Source organism: Bidens hawaiensis, unplaced genomic scaffold, assembly GCF_021521415.1.
Source record: "Bidens hawaiensis isolate Kalapana, Puna unplaced genomic scaffold, B.hawaiensis_p1.1 tig00039985_1, whole genome shotgun sequence".
NCBI lineage: Eukaryota > Viridiplantae > Streptophyta > Magnoliopsida > Asterales > Asteraceae > Bidens > Bidens hawaiensis.
This window is the reverse complement of record NW_027497036.1, coordinates 69,565-85,864: the sequence shown is the minus strand read 5'-3', so window position 1 is coordinate 85,864 and position 16,300 is coordinate 69,565. Positions and strand designations below refer to the sequence as shown.

The following is a 16,300-nucleotide window of genomic DNA, read 5'->3' as shown; positions in this document are numbered from 1 at the left end:
TTGTATTATTAGCACATAAACATTTTAACACTTTCTTGAAATATAATAGAATACACATTAAATGTCTGGTAATTGATAATCCAGTTTAAAATCGATATTAGGTACTCCGATAATATCCATTTTTTTATACTCAAATCTAATCATAAATTCTAAAATTTGATCAGATATACATATGCATATAACAATCCTATTTGGCCTAAAAACATTGTTTAAATTTGAAGTTGATATAAAAGAACCGGATGAAACCTTAATTTGTTGATACTGATTCGATATATCATCATGTTGTGAAAATCTTTGTATACTGAATTCGTCAAAATCAAAATCGATTTAGGGCATAATAAAGTTACGCATAATAGACGATTGGAGAATATTATAATCGAATTAGACATATTCGATTAATAACTAATCTTCAATGAATATCGAGGTAACAATTGTGTTGATATAAATTTAGGATTGTGAGGGATCGATTTTTTTTGTTCTTGTACGTTTGATGTTTGTGATAAACTGATAATATTTATCAAGAAGATTAAAATTTAAAACAGTCATACAATTAAATGTTACCAATAATAAGATTATGATAGATTATTAGTATACCCTTGTATACGATTTAAATGAAAAATAAAAGAAAAAAAAATATGATTAGTTACTACTTTTTGCACTTCTCGCACTAAGAATACTTCTAAAATGAACCTAATCATATATATATATATATATATATATATATATATATATATATATATATATGTATCAACACACATTTGAATATAATACTATTAAAACAAAAAGGATGTTTGGGCGATAACTATTTCTCGCCTCCCCCCCCACCCACAGTTCGCTCATTGTAGCCCAGGGGCGATGTTGTAGCCCATATTGCTCAAAAAGTCTCATTTGTCGCCCCCCTTACAACTACCACTACACACACCCTTATAATTTTTTAAAGTGATTGTAAGTGAGGTAGAGAGAAAGAGTATAAAATATAAAAAATATTATTTTATTAAAAATAAGAGAGAAAATATTGTGTTTTTTTAGTGTAATTATAGAGATGTAGATACAGATCCTGTTCGGAATAGAGATGTTGCTCGGAATGCTCTATGTTATCATTCCGAGGAGCATCTATATCTTCATCTTTATAAATACACTAAAAAAACATTATATTTTCTCTCTTATTTTCAATTAAATAATACTTTTATTTCTCGTCCACTCACAAATCACAACCACTTCAAAAACCCCACTAAAACATTATAAAAGACATCCATAACCTTTTCATAGTGCATTATTTAAAAAAAATTACATAATAAAATTCCTTCATTTTTTGGTCCATAACCTTTACAACTTCCCTCATTTTTTAAAACGTGAATCCACGTAAGCATTTAGTAAGCAAAAAAAAAAAATAAACTAGATATTATACTCCTGGCATCAATGTGAATGGTTCGGGATTGATTAACTAAAAGTTTGAAACAACCTAAGCTCGACCCTAAATTCAAACTCGTTTAATAACTGAGCCCGAGCTTGAATAGGCCCGTAAGCCTAAACAAGCCTCAAAATAAAATCTTCTGCTGCATCGGATGCTTTATGATTTATGAATGAGTTTCATTATTGTATCAAGAAGACATATATTTAAAATCTCATATTCATTCCAAACTAACCTTAATTCATATTAGACTAACGAAAACGTCTTCTTATATTCCGATAAATTCATGCAAATACGCATCAAATATTAGTATAAGAGAAGTTCAAAACAACTAAAACTGGAGGAGATCAATTTCAGCTACGGGAGAGGCCCGGTGAAGCTTCAACAACTTCATAGCAAACGCAAACTTTTCATCCGACGTAAACAAACTGGGTGAGTAGGGACGGATAACAATCTTTTTTAGGTAAGGCGAAGATGCAAGTAAATACTTTATCAAGCATACTTTATTCTCTAAACCTTTCCGACATTCAAACATCACATTTCGAAGCTGCAACAGCCCCGGTGTATTGTAATCTACCTGAACATGCGAGGCAGCATTCTGCAAGAATAGCTAACTATCATTAAAATGCAAAACTATATATAATATTATAAAACAGACAATATGTATGATACATATTATATACCCGGTCAGTTTCTGTGATTTCAAGAGTACGCACATTCGGGCAGCTCCTAATCAATTCAAAAACGTGTAATAATTGCGTACTATCATCAAAACATATTCTGGATAATTTAAGAGCCTTGAGGCATGGAAAGGCGATAGAGAACGTCTTGTTAGCAACACCTGTGAACTACACGAAAAATGATTAGAGAAATCACAAAGACATTTTAAATGATACCAAATACTATTACTTATTAGTTATTAAAGTAACTGTAGGGGTGCAAACGAGCCGAGCTACTCAAGATCGGTTCGTTAAAAAGCTCGATGCCTCGATCGAGCCAAACTTAAACGAGCCCGAGCTTTACTTATCGAGCTCGAGCCCCGCTCGTGAGCTTAATATTATGAAAAAATAACTAAATAATATATATTATGTTATATATATAATTTAAGAAATATATATAAAAATAATTATAACAATTCCAAAGTTATTTAGAATAGTAAATGAGCCGAGCTCGAGTTCTGTGTAATTTATACGAGCCGAGCCAGAGCTTCACTTATCAAGCTCGAGCCCCGCTCGCGAGCTTAAACAAGCCTGTCACTAATTAATCCATATAATATTATGAAAATATAACTAAATAATATATATTATGTTATATATAAAATTAAAAAAATATATATAAAAATAATTATAACAATACAAAAATTATTTAGAAATAGTAAATGAGCTAAGCTCGAGCTTTAGAAATAGAGATCGAAATGAGCCGAGCTCGAGCTCTGTGTAAGTTATACGAGCCGAGCTAGAGCTTCACTTATCAAGCTCAAGCCCCACTTGCGAGCTTAAACGAGTATGTCATTAATTAATCCATGTAATATTATGAAAAAATAACTAAATAATATATATTATGTTATATATAAAATTGAAAAAATATATATAAAAATAATTATAACAATACAAAAATTAATTAGAAATAGTAAATTAGATGAGCTGAGCTCGGGCTTGGCTCGTTTGCACCCCTAGCAAACTGCAGAGACAGAACTTAGTCTTACATCGCACTCATAAAAATCCAAATCAAGCGCTTGAAGATATGGAAGACAACCAAGAAGCTCAAAGAGTGTACAAGAACTTGTGAAGCATGTTTTCTCAAGATCACATAATTGCAAAGTCAATGTTTTGAGACTTTCAATTTTCACAATGTCAACCGCTTTTATCTTGCCTAGTAAAAAAAGATCATCGAGAGTCAAACTCTCAAGTAACGGACACCGAGTAAAAAACTTCCCAAGTTCAGTGTTTTCTCCAAATTTTACAGACAAGTCTAAGCTCAACAAGTTTGGAAAACCTTGAAAAGTAGGCAGAGGATCGAAACAACAATTATGAAGTTTCAAATGCTTCAACTCTAAACAAGAGAAAAGATGCGTAGACAACTCAAGTTCCGTATCCTCCAAATTCACAATATCCTCCGAATTCACAATAGTGAGGTCCTTAATTCCTTTTATCGACAAGAACAAAATCCAGTTATTAACATCTTCGTCATCCAACTTAGGGTAATCATGGTTGTCTATGGCGAGGACAAACTTAGCAATGACACCTTTAACATGAAGAAGAATCCTACTTATAATTCCCTTATAATTATTTTTCGCTTTTGTTTTCGATAAATACGTAAAGAAGTTGTCATCAAATACGAGTTGGCTAAGCATAGTCCAATTAAACCTCCAGTTACTCGACAAGATACTCGTCCTCACTGCATCTTGTATTGGCAACCGATCGAGAATATTAGTTAGCACATTGTCAGGCATGCGGCTGATAAAATCCTCTGGTTCAAACTCGCGTGTTTTACGTCTCCCATGAATCACCTCCATTATTCTAAGACAATGATATATACATTAATCATAAAGATAAATCGATAGAATAAACAGCGTACAACCATGTCATTCATAATCATCTATATGCCTGAGCCGTTAACGTGGAAAAATATCGGATATCGGTCGAGGACAGATATTTGAGATATCGGTAATTTAATATCATGCAGAATTTATATATATATCACTTTAACACTAACAATTCAGTATACTCTCCTACTATTAACAAATTATCCTTTCACAACTTGCAAAACACTAACAATTGTTGCAAGTAGGAACCGATAAGGACTCAAAATACCAACACTAAACACTAAAAGTTGAAAACTAAGACTTAGAACACTGATATCGGGAATATCGGTGATATATTGGTATAATATCGGTCAATATCAGCGATATTATCGGTACCGATATTCTAACCGATATTTCACATAAGTACCGATAATCAAGATACCACCGAGATTGACGGCATAGTTATATGCAATTATGCATACAATTAGGACCTAAAATTTCATACCTTATTATGAAAACATATTCTTACCTTCAATGCTGAGATTTACAGGTCAATAAATGAAAAACTGCAGTAACAATATTACATAAAACCTAGATAGTTTGATTTTCCCCAATTTTTATCAAATCCCTAATTATTCAATATGGGTATTGAGTAAAGATGATAAAATAAGCATAATAATAATGGGTATTGAGTGATTTCAGAAATTAATCAAAGAAACTAACGAAATTGAAAACATATTCTGACCTTTAAAGAAAGAAAGAAAGCAAATTCCGATGACTAAAAATGTTAAATTTCACTGACCTTCCACCCCCTCTTTATACATGTTTAGGGCCGTAAACGAGTCGAACTAGGATGGCAATGGGTTGGGTTTAGGCATTTCTAAACCCATATCCGGTTATTAAAGTCCATCCAAAACCCATCCCAAACCCGTCGGGTTTTTATCGGGTAATTACCCTTCGGGTTTCGGGTTTCCTATCGAGTTTTGATAAAATACCCGTCGGGTGTATCCGACTAAAACTGATATTTCACATGAGGACCGATAATCAAGATACCACCAAGATTGACTCCATAGTTATATGCAACTATGCATACAATTAAAACCTAAAATTTCATACCTTATTATGAAAACATATTCTTACCTTCAATGCTGAGATATACAGATCAATAAATGAAAAACTGCAGCAACAATATTACATTAAACTTAGATAGTTTGATTTCCCCAATTTTTATCAAAACCCTAACTATTCAATATGGGTATTGAGTAAAGTATTGAGTGATTTCAGAAATTAATCACAGCAACTAACGAAATTGAAAACATATTCTGACCTTTAAAGAAAGAAAGAAAGAAAGCAAATTCCGATGACTAAAAATGTTAAATTTCACTTACCTTCCACCCCACTCTTTATACACGTTTAGGGGGCCGTAAACGAGTCGAACCTTAGGCGAACTGTTTAAAGGGAAGTCCGTTTGTGTTCATGAACATGAACATATGCCTCATTCAATTGGTATGATCTGCGAGACTTGAACTGATCAGACATAGGGATGGCAATGGGTCGGGTTTTGGTATTCCCAAATCCATACCCGGTTATGAAAGTCCATCCCATACCCGTCTCAAACCCGTCGGGTTTTAATCGGGTAATTACCCGTCGGGTTTCCGGTTTTCTCATTGGATTTCGGGTTTTTTATCCGGTTTTGATAAAATATCCGTTGGCTATACCCGGCTCAAAATCCGCTATGTTTCTACCGGATTTTGACAAAAGATAACTACTCAATTACAAAGATTGTTACCATAAAGATAAAATGTCTCAAATAGTTAACATAAACAAGTTTCGACAAATAATATATTTGTAATATAGTATATATATAATATAGTAAGCTATATCGGGTACATCGGGTATATAATTGGGTAAATGGGTTTATGTTATCGGGTAAATGGGTCGGGTAATCGGGTATATTAAAAATCTCAAACCCGTCCCAAACCCGCGAAAATTTTTAAAACTAATCCCAAACCCTAATGGGTCGGGTATTACCCGTCCCATTTATGTCGGGTTTCGGGTTTTCCAATCGGGTTCGGGTTTCATTGCCATCCCTAATCAGACCCAGTAATATTACACTAGTGTTGATTATTAACCGAGTCTAGGTTCAGGTCGGGTATTACGGGTAACACCCGTATGCTCACCCATAATGTCACATTTTTCTATAAGTTTAACTATAACATATGATATCACAACTCGTAAATAAGGATGTTTATGGAGTCAAATAAGTCAACTTTCAGTCTATTTGAGTTGGGTTATTTGAATTTGAATTTGGGTAAAGAGGTCAGCAGCACAAGGCCATCTTCTTTTGAGGCCCATAAAAATATTCTATAAGTATTATATAATATAGTAGTTCAACTTCATACAACTAAATGTTAATTAGTTCAGCTGGTGGTATGCTTAACCAACCAATTGGGATGCTCAAGGTCGAGGCTTGCAACTCACGTTGTTTTACTTATTCTTGTTTTTATTTATTTATTTTTGTTTGTTTAAAGGCAAGCCCTAGTGAAATATATATCCAATCTTACACTTTTAGTAGCATGCATTTCATGAGTTTTATGTTATGATAATATTTATATCTTATTATTTTATTTTGTACATTTAAATAATAAAAGTTCTTTTGATTTAAAACAAAAAAAATGTATAAGAGGTTTATGGTTTGTTTAAGTATTCAAATTAGTTAATTTTGCTAGGATTGATATTTTTGTTTTGTTTCTTGTTATCACAATTATCGTTGTAATATTGACTTTTTATATACAATTTACTAATTATTAAGTTTATATTTTTAGGGCCCATTTTTTATTCTCTCTAAGCCCTTGAGTTCTTAAGGATTATTGAGGACGGCCCTGACAAAAGTTGTACTTGAATTTGAGTTTCTTTGAATAAAGAAATTTAATTAAACGAAATTTTTTAAAAAAAGGGTAGATCGCTAATTTATCTAAACTATTATTAGATCTAGAACACACATAACTCAAAATCTATGTAAAAATTTTGGCTTTTAAAAAATGACTTTTGTGATTAACATTTTTTTAGCTTAATGACTTTTTAAAAAACTAATCAGTCAATAAGTTGTTAATTTTCAAAGTCAATCCCAAACATGCCCTAAACCATTACACTAGCGCCAAACAAGAACTTGCCCCTTTTGGCGCCACTCGAATCATATAATTCCACTCACATTTTAATTTAAAAAAATGATACAATAATAATTGTGTTTCCGGTTAACCCATTACCTACATGACATAGCCTTTTGTTATGTGAAAGCTTCCCACTACACATGGCCTAAGTCCTAAGGTGTTGAGCGAGAATATATTATCTTGCAGCCCATCAATTTATGTGAACTACAATGTAGGTCATATTGCAGCCAATAACTTTCGATTTCTGTTCAAAGTTAATTCTTTTGGTTTACATGATTGTCAAATAAGCCACTATAGTGATTTTTTGTTTTGAAACAACTTAAGTTAACCTTAAAACTGCAATTCAACCAACAAAAACCAAAACCTAAAACAAAAGCACCAATAAATAAAGTAATAAGCATCCTTTAAAAGCATATTACTCAAAGGGACCATAAATTCAAACAAATACATATCAAATAAAAGATAAGTTCAAAGTTCAAACCAACTAAAATCAGTATAGACCAATGTCAACTAAGGGGTAGGCTTGTTGGAGCTTTAACAACTTCATAGCAAACTTCCACCGCTCATTACGCGCTACAGATGGAGACTGGTGGAGACGGATAACAAGCTTCTTTAGGAAAGGCGAACATGCAAGTAAATTCTTTATCAAACGCACTTCGTTCTCTGAACCTTCCAAATCTATAAACACCACACTTCTAAGCTGCAACGGCCTCATTGTATTGTCGTCTATCTCTGGAGAACAAATTTTGGGCGCGGGACAGCATTCTACAAGAAGCACTAGCATTCAGATGCAAAGATATAATCAGAGATTATAAGACGATGGAGCATGCAGGGTGAAACACATACCTGATTACATACTAAGATTTCAAGGGTCTGCAAATTCGGTAAGACACTAATGATTTCCTAAAAACATGATTGCATGATAGCATTGCATAAATCTATATTTGATAATTTAAGATCCTTGAGGCATGAAAAGGCGATACATCCATTTAGCACCACCGTCTATCACCTATATGAAAATTTTGCTACAATCATGTATATGATGAATGCGACTATATATATATTATTATAAAGTACTACCTAGCCTTACCTTGCAGCCTTCAAAATCCATATGAAGCTCTTGAAGTTTTGGAAGAGAGCCCATAAGCTCACAAATACGACGAGAACTTGTGATCACCGTATTCACAAAACAACATAATAACAAAGTTAGTGTTTTGAGATTTGCGAGTCTTACAATCTCATATAGGTTCACTTTGCCGATAATGTCCACCTTTAAGATCTCAGGTGCAGGACACCGTGCAATAAACTCCCCAAATCGAAGGCTTTTAAATTCTACCGCTAACAACTCTAAGCTCAATAGGTTTGGAAAACCGTGAAAGTTAGTTGGAGGATAAAAAGAACAATTAAAAAGCTTCAGATGTTTCAACCCTAAACAAGAGAAAAGATGAGTAGGCGACTTAAAAAAAGTAAATGACATACTCCTCCTCGTAAGAGTGAGATCCTTGATTCCACTTCTCGACAAAAATAACATCCAATGATTAACATCTTCAACATTCAATACGGAGAAAACATGAGCGTCTAGGGAGAGGACAAACTTTGTAATGGTTCCTCTAAGAAGAAGAAGAAGAAGTGTACTTATAATTCTTAAATCATTATGTTTTCCTTTTGTTTTACTTAAATACTCAAAGGAGTTGTCATCCAATATGAGTTGGCTAAGCATGGTCCATTTAAACCTCCAGTTTCTTGACAAGACATCAGTCCTCACCGCCTCTTGTAATGGCAACCGATCTAGAATACTAGTTATCACATTATCAGGCATGCTGCTAATAAAATCTTTTGATGCAAACTTGGATGCTTTATGCGTCCCGTTAACGAGTTCCGTTATATTAATCTAACAAGAAGACAATTATTAATCATAAACATATATCCATGGAAAAAAAGGCCAATACGTAAATTAGATTTTAAAGAAATTAACACTAGGTTAAGGTCTTCAAATCGATTATTGCACACACTAAATTAATGAATGAAAAGATATGATGCAGTAATCTTGTAAGAAACCAGGACCCAAAAGACTCGGGATCATCGTTCACGAGCTAAGAATCTTAAACAAAGCATGACCATAGCCATTCGATTTTGATTTTACAAAATAAAAAGTTTTCATAAACTACAAAAACAATGAAACATGCTCGAACCTGGAAGTTGAAACCGACCAGGAAATTGCTATAACTTGCACCTGCCAGAAGAATAATATGAACTCCCGCCGTACAAAGGGTGTTTGTCCATTTAAGATTTTCAATGGGCAATATATGTATACTAGTCACTAGCCTCTTATGTAAAATTTGATATTTCAAAATATAATTACATCTTCTCCCCTACATTTTTAGTTTTGTAAATCTTTTATGTAATTTTAAACAATAATTAATTTTGCAAACGTTTCAAAACAAAATAATTAACCTTGCACCCCATTATTTTAAACCAATTACCCCCCCCCCCCCCCCCCCATCCCCAGGATTTTTAAACGGACATAAATATTTCACACGTTAATATTTTTTTTAAATGCTAGTATATTATTATCTATTTGAGTATGTTAAAAAAAATAACATGTTACATAATAGTCAGTTAAGACCTTGAAAACGGGTCGGGCCATGCGGGTTTGGGTCATGAGTAATAACAGGTTAGGGTCGAAATGAGTCGACACAAAAAAATGTTGATTTGGTCCGGTTCGTGTCGGATTCGAATTGAAAGAGTTTAGGTCAGAACATGTTTCGGGTTAAAATGATGTCGGGTCAGAACGAGTTTCGGGTATTTAAATGGGTTGATTTAAAAGATGGTTTTTTTTACATTACTGTACATTAAAGTTTTGTTTTTTTGATTTTCACCACCTGTTATGCGTCTCTTGCACACCCCGACCAATGACGAATCATACATCATGATGTAACGTTGATAGTTCATCACACATATCATTGTTAAAGTTGAAATATTTATTCATATCATTTCAAGAATTGTCACACAATACACAAATTGAAACACGAAAATAAACAAAGCAACACAAATAGATGTGGTTTTATTAATTAATTAATTTCCAAGGCCCATCTACATGTTCTTCAACTTGAACAAACCATCAAATGCGTATACATAGCATGTATAAAAATAAATGGTCAACTACAATTAGTTAGTTAAAAATAGATGATTAGCAAGTCCGGTTGTAACTGATTTAGGTGTTTATGGTAAAACCGAGCATGAAGAGGGGGGGGGGGATAGACTATTTGTAATTAAACTTACAAAATATATAAACCACATAAAATGCAATGATCTTTATTAAAAGTATATTTATAGAAATTTCTATACACTTCACATAAAATGCATGTACACCGTCGCATGGTGCGACACTTATTGCTTGGTTGAATAACTTGAATTAGTGCTTACCAATTAATTATTTAAGGCAACTATTCAACCTATTTAAATAATTTCCTTTTTTCTAAATGATTCTTTATTATTTCCGAATGATTTTTAAGGCAATTATTTTCTTTCACCTATTTGATGATTTCCTTTTTCTATATGTTTTCTTTCCACACAAATACGTATTATTTCTTTTATACCAAATCTAGTAGAGACATGAACGATCACGAATATAAAAAGGGTGAACTATACTTATGTCTCAATGTTTGTTCTTGATATCAATATATTCAAAACAAGGTGGATATTTCTTTGTCATGGAATAAACTGAAAGTTGTAAGAAACAACATTGGGTTCATTTTTAGTTCTAACAGTGTGTTCATAATCCCAAATCTTCGGCCACACAAAAGTTTTTTCTTCATCCTTTCATCCTTCGGTGTGTCAGCTTTTGTGAAGGGAAGAGTGTCCTCCACAAATTTAACATCCCTTGTGACTACAATTTTTTTATGTTGAAGATCAAAAAATTTTATAGCCTTATAAAAGACAACACCCAAAAAAAGAAGATAATATGCAACAAATAAAATATAAGTTCACCTTGCTAAGGTCATTTAAAGCATATTACATAAATTAGTTGCCATAAGTTCAAAACAACTAAATTCAGTATAGATTGAAATCTACTTCGGGGTAGGCTCTTTGGAGCTTCAACAACTTCATAAAAAACTTCACCTGTTCATCGCACACTAGAGACCGGTTTAGACAGATAGCAATCTTTTTTAGGAAAGGGGAACTTTCAAGTAAATACTTCATCAACCATACTTCATTCTCTGAACCCTTCAAGCCTATAAACACTGCACTTCGAAGCTGCAACGGCCCTGTTATATTATTGTCTAGCTCTGAAGAACAAATTGTGGGTGACTGGCCAGCTCTCTGCAAGAATCGCTAGTATTCAAAATTTCAAATGCAATAATATATAAGAGATTATAAAACAATCAGTATGATACATACCGGATAACTTGCTGTGATTTCAAGGGTCTGCAAATTCGGTGAGTGTCTAATTATTTCAAAAACACACGATAGCATAATAAGGTTGCCAAAATTAATTCCTGATAATTTAACAGTCTCGAGGCATGAAAAAGCGGTAGGAAACCTCTTTTTAGTACCATCTTTACCACCTATATGAAACGTCGTTAGTTATTTTATAAAACCTTGTTGCAATATAATGAATAACATGTGTTTGTAAAGTAGCCAAAAAAACATTACTACGTATCATTTTACATTATAATGAATGAGACTACATATATTTCTATAAACCTTACCATGGAACATTGAAAATCCAAATGAAGGTCTTGAAGTCTTGGAAGAGAACCCAAAAACTCGAAGATAGTACATGTGATTGCCGTATTCTCATGATCATCCAAACACAAATATAGAATTTTGAGATTTGCAAGTTTTGCAATATGACATAATTTCACTTTACCGGGATCACCCACCTTCAAAATCTCAAGTAAGGGACATCGTGTAATAAACTCCCCAAATTGTTCGCTTTCAAATCGTACTCCTAACAACTCTAAGCTCAACAGGCTTGGAAAACCATGAAATGTAGGTGGAGGACTGAGACAACAATTATAAAGTTTCAGATGTTTCAACCCTAAACAAGAGAAAAGATGGGTAGGCAACATAGGTGATGGAGAAAATCCATTCCCTCTGCTAATTAGGACGAGATCCTGAATACCGTTTCTTGAAAAGAACAAAATCCAATCATTAATATCGACGACGTCCATGGAGAGGACACACTTTCTTATGGCTCCTTTAAGATGAAGAAGAAGTCTACTAAAAATTCTCATATGGTTATATATGCCTTCTTTTGTTGATAAATATTCAAAGAAGTCGTCATCCAATACAAGTTGGCTAACCATAGTCCACTTAAACCTCCAGCTTCTTGACAAGATGTCGGTCCTCACTGCATCTTGTAATGGCAACCGTTCCAGAATACTAGTTATCACATTATCAGGCATGTTGCTAATAATATCTTCTGGGGCAAATGCTTTATGTGTCCGTTGAATGAGTTCCATTATACTAACAAGAAAGACAATTATTAATAATAAACATAAATCCATGGAAGATGTAGTAATCTTATAACAAAACAAGCCTTAGTCACATAGATCAATCTAAGCAACAATTTTCTGAGAATAAAAAACTTATAAAAACATTCAAACATGAAACTTTAAATCTTACGAGTGAATAGTGATTGCTACTTGCACATGACGGAAGAATTGTTTGGAAAAATGTATTCCCGCCGTATAAAAAATGGTTGTTTCGATAATTAGGTTAACTTTGTTTTTTAGGGTACTACAAAAATTAAAATGGTTGGTTTAGTGAGACTTTCGGTTTTATTTTTGGGCTTACTTAAACTGGGTCAGAGTTATTAAGACCCGTATTATATTAACAGTTTACAGCACAAAATAATATCTGGAAACTATTAAAAGGATAGAAGCAGCTTAAAAAAACCTAAAATATCTCAACTAATTAATCAAAATATCATATAACATATTAAATTATCAATGAATGTAATCCAAATTATGGTTTGGTAAGTTCGGTTCGGTTCGTAGTGGTTCAATTTGTTTAAGGCAAGGCTCACGGATAAGCACTGTAATTGCAAATATATCATGGTCCACTCGACAAATAGTGAGGCTATGCATTAGGGTTTAACTAGCAAGGCTGGTTACAACACAAATCAATGTCATAACACTGTCACGTAAGTATGATTTAACTAACTCGTCATTTAATAAACGCGTTGTGGTTTAACTAGATAAAAAAATGTGATGGTTGAAATGGGATGACATCAGCATTTTGAGCCCTCATTGAATAACCTTATATAAAAGTTCCATATTATGTGAAATTGTGAATGGTTAGGTTGAAAATTACTTAATGAAAATTTGTAAACCTTTATTTTTTATATATTTAGAATTATAACACTTTGGAGAACTAATTCACATCCCACTAGAATGTAACCTATCAGACTACCAAAGTATGATTTTGCAGCCTACCAAAGTATTACTTTTACATACAACCAAAGTTACAGCTCGATCAAGAAAGTCTTATTATCAAGCAGCCAATCATTTCTTTTGTTAACTATCAACATAGCTCAGACTGCAGCCAAATAACTTTAGGTTTCATTCAAATCCGTTTGCCTAACCGAGCGTATACCATTTTTGCCAAAGACTCCAGTTAAGTTCACGATTTACATTTTACGTTTGGACCTCTCTGTCCTAGGCGCATTACAAGCGCTATAAAAAAATTATGGACATCCAGAGCTTATTTTCTATTAGATAAAAAAGTTAATAATCTCTTTTGGTTTACATGATTGGTCAAATTGGCTATTATAGTGATTTTCTTTTAGATAAAAAAGATAATATGAAACACATAAATGATAAGTTCTCCTTGCTGACGTCATTTAAAGCACATTACATAAAATTAAGGACCATAAATTCATAAAAATACGCAGCAAACAAAAGATAAGTCGAAACCAACAAAAAATCAGTATAGACCGATGTCAACTAAGGGGTAGGTTCGTTGGAGCTTCAACAACTTCGTAGCAAACATCAACTGCTTATTGGGTGCTACAGACTGGTGAGGGTGAATTGCAATCTTTTTTACGAAAGGGGAACACGCAAGTAAATATTTTATTAAACACACTTCGTTCTCTGAACCTTCCAAATCTATAAACCTTGCACTCCGAAGCTGCAATGGCTCTTTTGTATTGTAGTCTACCTCTGGAGAACAAATTGCATGCATCGTGTTGTCCCGTAAGAATATCTAGCATTTAAAGTTTAAACGCGGAATTACATTTATATGAAATTATAAGACAAGCAGTATGATACATACACGTTCATCTGTTGTGATTTCAAGGGTATGCTATATACCTGATGATAACATGCTATGATTTCAAGGGTCTCCAAACTCGGTAAGTGTCTAATCGTTTCAAAAACAAAAGATAGCATAATAGCATTGTGAAAATCCATATTTGATAATTTAAGAGCCTTGAGGCATGGAAAGGTAGAAGGAACTATCTCTTTAGCATCACCTTCCCTCACCTATATATATAAAAAATGGTTAAAATAATTCATAAGGACTTGTTACAATATAATGAATAACGCGACTAGCCAACTTAGCCTTACCCTGCAACATAGAAAATCCAAATGAAGCTCTTGAAGTTTTGGAAGAAAACCGAGAAGCTTAAAGATAGTGCTAGAACTTATGTTGGCACTATTCTCAAGATTACACAAAAACAAAGATTGAGTTTTGAGATTTGCAAGTTGCACAATCTCATTTAGATTCACTTTGCAGGAAACATTGAACTTCAAAATCTCAAGCAAGGGACATTGTGTAATAAACTGCCCAAATTGTCTGCTTTCACATTGTACCGCTAACAACTCTAAGCTCAATAGGTTTGGAAAACCGGAAAAACTAGTTGGAGGATGAATAGAACAGCTAAAAAGCTTCAAATGTGTCAACCCTAGACAAGAGAAAAGATGGGTTGGCAACTTAGGAATCGGAGGTGATACACTCCTAATAGTAAGATCCTTGATTCTGTTTCTTGACAAGAACAAAATCTAATGATTAATATCCTCAATATCCCATACGGAGTAATCAACACGGTTGTCTATGGAGAGGACACACTTTGTAACGTCTCCTCTAAGAAAAAGAAGAAGCCTACTTATAATTCTCATATGATTGTTTTCGTCTTCTCGTGTTTCTAAATATTTAAAGAAGTTGTCATCTAATACAAGTTGGCTAAGCATAGTCCACTTAAACCTCCACTTTCTTGACAAGATATCAGTCCTCACTGCATCTTGTAACGAACCGATGCAAAATATTAGTTATCACATTATCGGGCATGCTGCTGATAAAATCCTCAGGGTCAAACTTAGATACCTTATGTTTTCCGTGAATGAGTTCCATTGTTCTAGTAAGAAAACACATATCAATCATAAACACATATCCATGCATATTTAAAATTCTAATGAACCAAAACACATAGTTAATGTTCAATATACAAACATAGATTCTATAATCAATTTCTAAGCATTGAAACATAATGAATTACCTGGAAAGTTGAAACCGTCTTCGATGAGTGAATAGTGATCGCTACGATTAGGTTAATTAAAATGATTAGGTTGAATGAGACAATTGGCCATTGCTTCAGTTTTGGGCTTATTTAGCTTGGCCCATATTATTATGACGTGTAAAATATTAACAATTTACAAATCTCATTGATAACAGAAGGATGTAATCAAAATTGTGATCAATGATTGGCTACGTTCATGACCAAATATGAAAAGATTTGATATTATCAAAACCAAGAGATATTAACAATGATATTTCTATTAATAATAACCAAATTAAATCATTATAATTAACAATTACAACCCGTATTTACGGGTTCTACAAAATTATTTTATTTATTTTATTTGTGAGATAGCAGTTCCCCTTAATTCTTGGATTGAGCAACAAGTTGAAACCGGAATCCGACCCAAAAAAAACCCGAAACCGGGTTTTTTTATACAGTCCCCGACCTTACCCGTAGGATACAAACAGGGTATGCATTTCAGTATCCAAATTTGTACCCATATCCGGAGCGGGTTTTCAATACCCGAAACCAGGTTTTTCAAATACCCGAAATTACCTGAAAAAATACCAAAAAAATACCCCCAAAAAGTGCAACATTTTAAAAACCCCAATCTATACCCGAAAAAAAAAACCCTAAAAAAACTCCAAAATAAGGTTTTTCAATACCTA

The 16,300-nt window shown here is 33.2% G+C and overlaps 2 protein-coding genes and 2 pseudogenes across 2 annotated transcripts; all 4 read right to left on the bottom strand.

Annotated features, from left to right (window-relative positions):
• Positions 1 to 1,421: 1,421 nt before the first annotated feature.
• LOC143591696 (F-box/FBD/LRR-repeat protein At1g13570-like) lies at positions 1,422 to 3,945 on the bottom strand. The gene is made up of 3 exons (XM_077071830.1): positions 3,107 to 3,945; positions 2,095 to 2,252; positions 1,422 to 2,021 (listed from the first exon to the last, which is right to left on the bottom strand). The coding sequence occupies exons 1-3, from the start codon at positions 3,924 to 3,926 to the stop codon at positions 1,743 to 1,745; spliced, it is 1,257 nt and encodes a 418-aa protein (XP_076927945.1). The 5' UTR covers positions 3,927 to 3,945; the 3' UTR covers positions 1,422 to 1,742.
• Positions 3,946 to 7,488: 3,543 nt separating this feature from the next.
• Positions 7,489 to 9,100, bottom strand: LOC143591695 (putative F-box/FBD/LRR-repeat protein At4g00315; annotated as a pseudogene).
• Positions 9,101 to 10,936: 1,836 nt separating this feature from the next.
• Positions 10,937 to 12,623, bottom strand: LOC143591694 (F-box/FBD/LRR-repeat protein At1g13570-like). The gene is made up of 3 exons (XM_077071829.1): positions 11,826 to 12,623; positions 11,507 to 11,673; positions 10,937 to 11,428 (listed from the first exon to the last, which is right to left on the bottom strand). Exons 1-3 carry the CDS (start codon positions 12,616 to 12,618, stop codon positions 11,159 to 11,161), a joined length of 1,230 nt encoding a protein of 409 aa, XP_076927944.1. The 5' UTR covers positions 12,619 to 12,623; the 3' UTR covers positions 10,937 to 11,158.
• Positions 12,624 to 12,626: 3 nt separating this feature from the next.
• LOC143591693 (F-box/FBD/LRR-repeat protein At1g13570-like) lies at positions 12,627 to 15,724 on the bottom strand (annotated as a pseudogene).
• Positions 15,725 to 16,300: the final 576 nt, after the last annotated feature.

Excerpts from the sequence above, each read along its gene's own strand:
- LOC143591694 (XM_077071829.1), bottom strand. The coding sequence starts at position 12,618 with ATGGATTTATGTTTATTATTAATAATTGTCTTTCTTGTTAGTATAATG. Across the intron at positions 11,674-11,825 it reads CCTTCATTTGGATTTTCAAT|GTGGTAAAGATGGTACTAAA; the intron begins GTTCCATGGTAA and ends CGTTTCATATAG. Across the intron at positions 11,429-11,506 it reads AAATCACAGCAAGTTATCCG|AGAGCTGGCCAGTCACCCAC; the intron begins GTATGTATCATA and ends CGATTCTTGCAG.
- LOC143591696 (XM_077071830.1), bottom strand. The coding sequence starts at position 3,926 with ATGGAGGTGATTCATGGGAGACGTAAAACACGCGAGTTTGAACCAGAG. Across the intron at positions 2,253-3,106 it reads TGAGTGCGATGTAAGACTAA|GTGTTGCTAACAAGACGTTC; the intron begins GTTCTGTCTCTG and ends TGTAGTTCACAG. Across the intron at positions 2,022-2,094 it reads AAATCACAGAAACTGACCGG|CTATTCTTGCAGAATGCTGC; the intron begins GTATATAATATG and ends AATGATAGTTAG.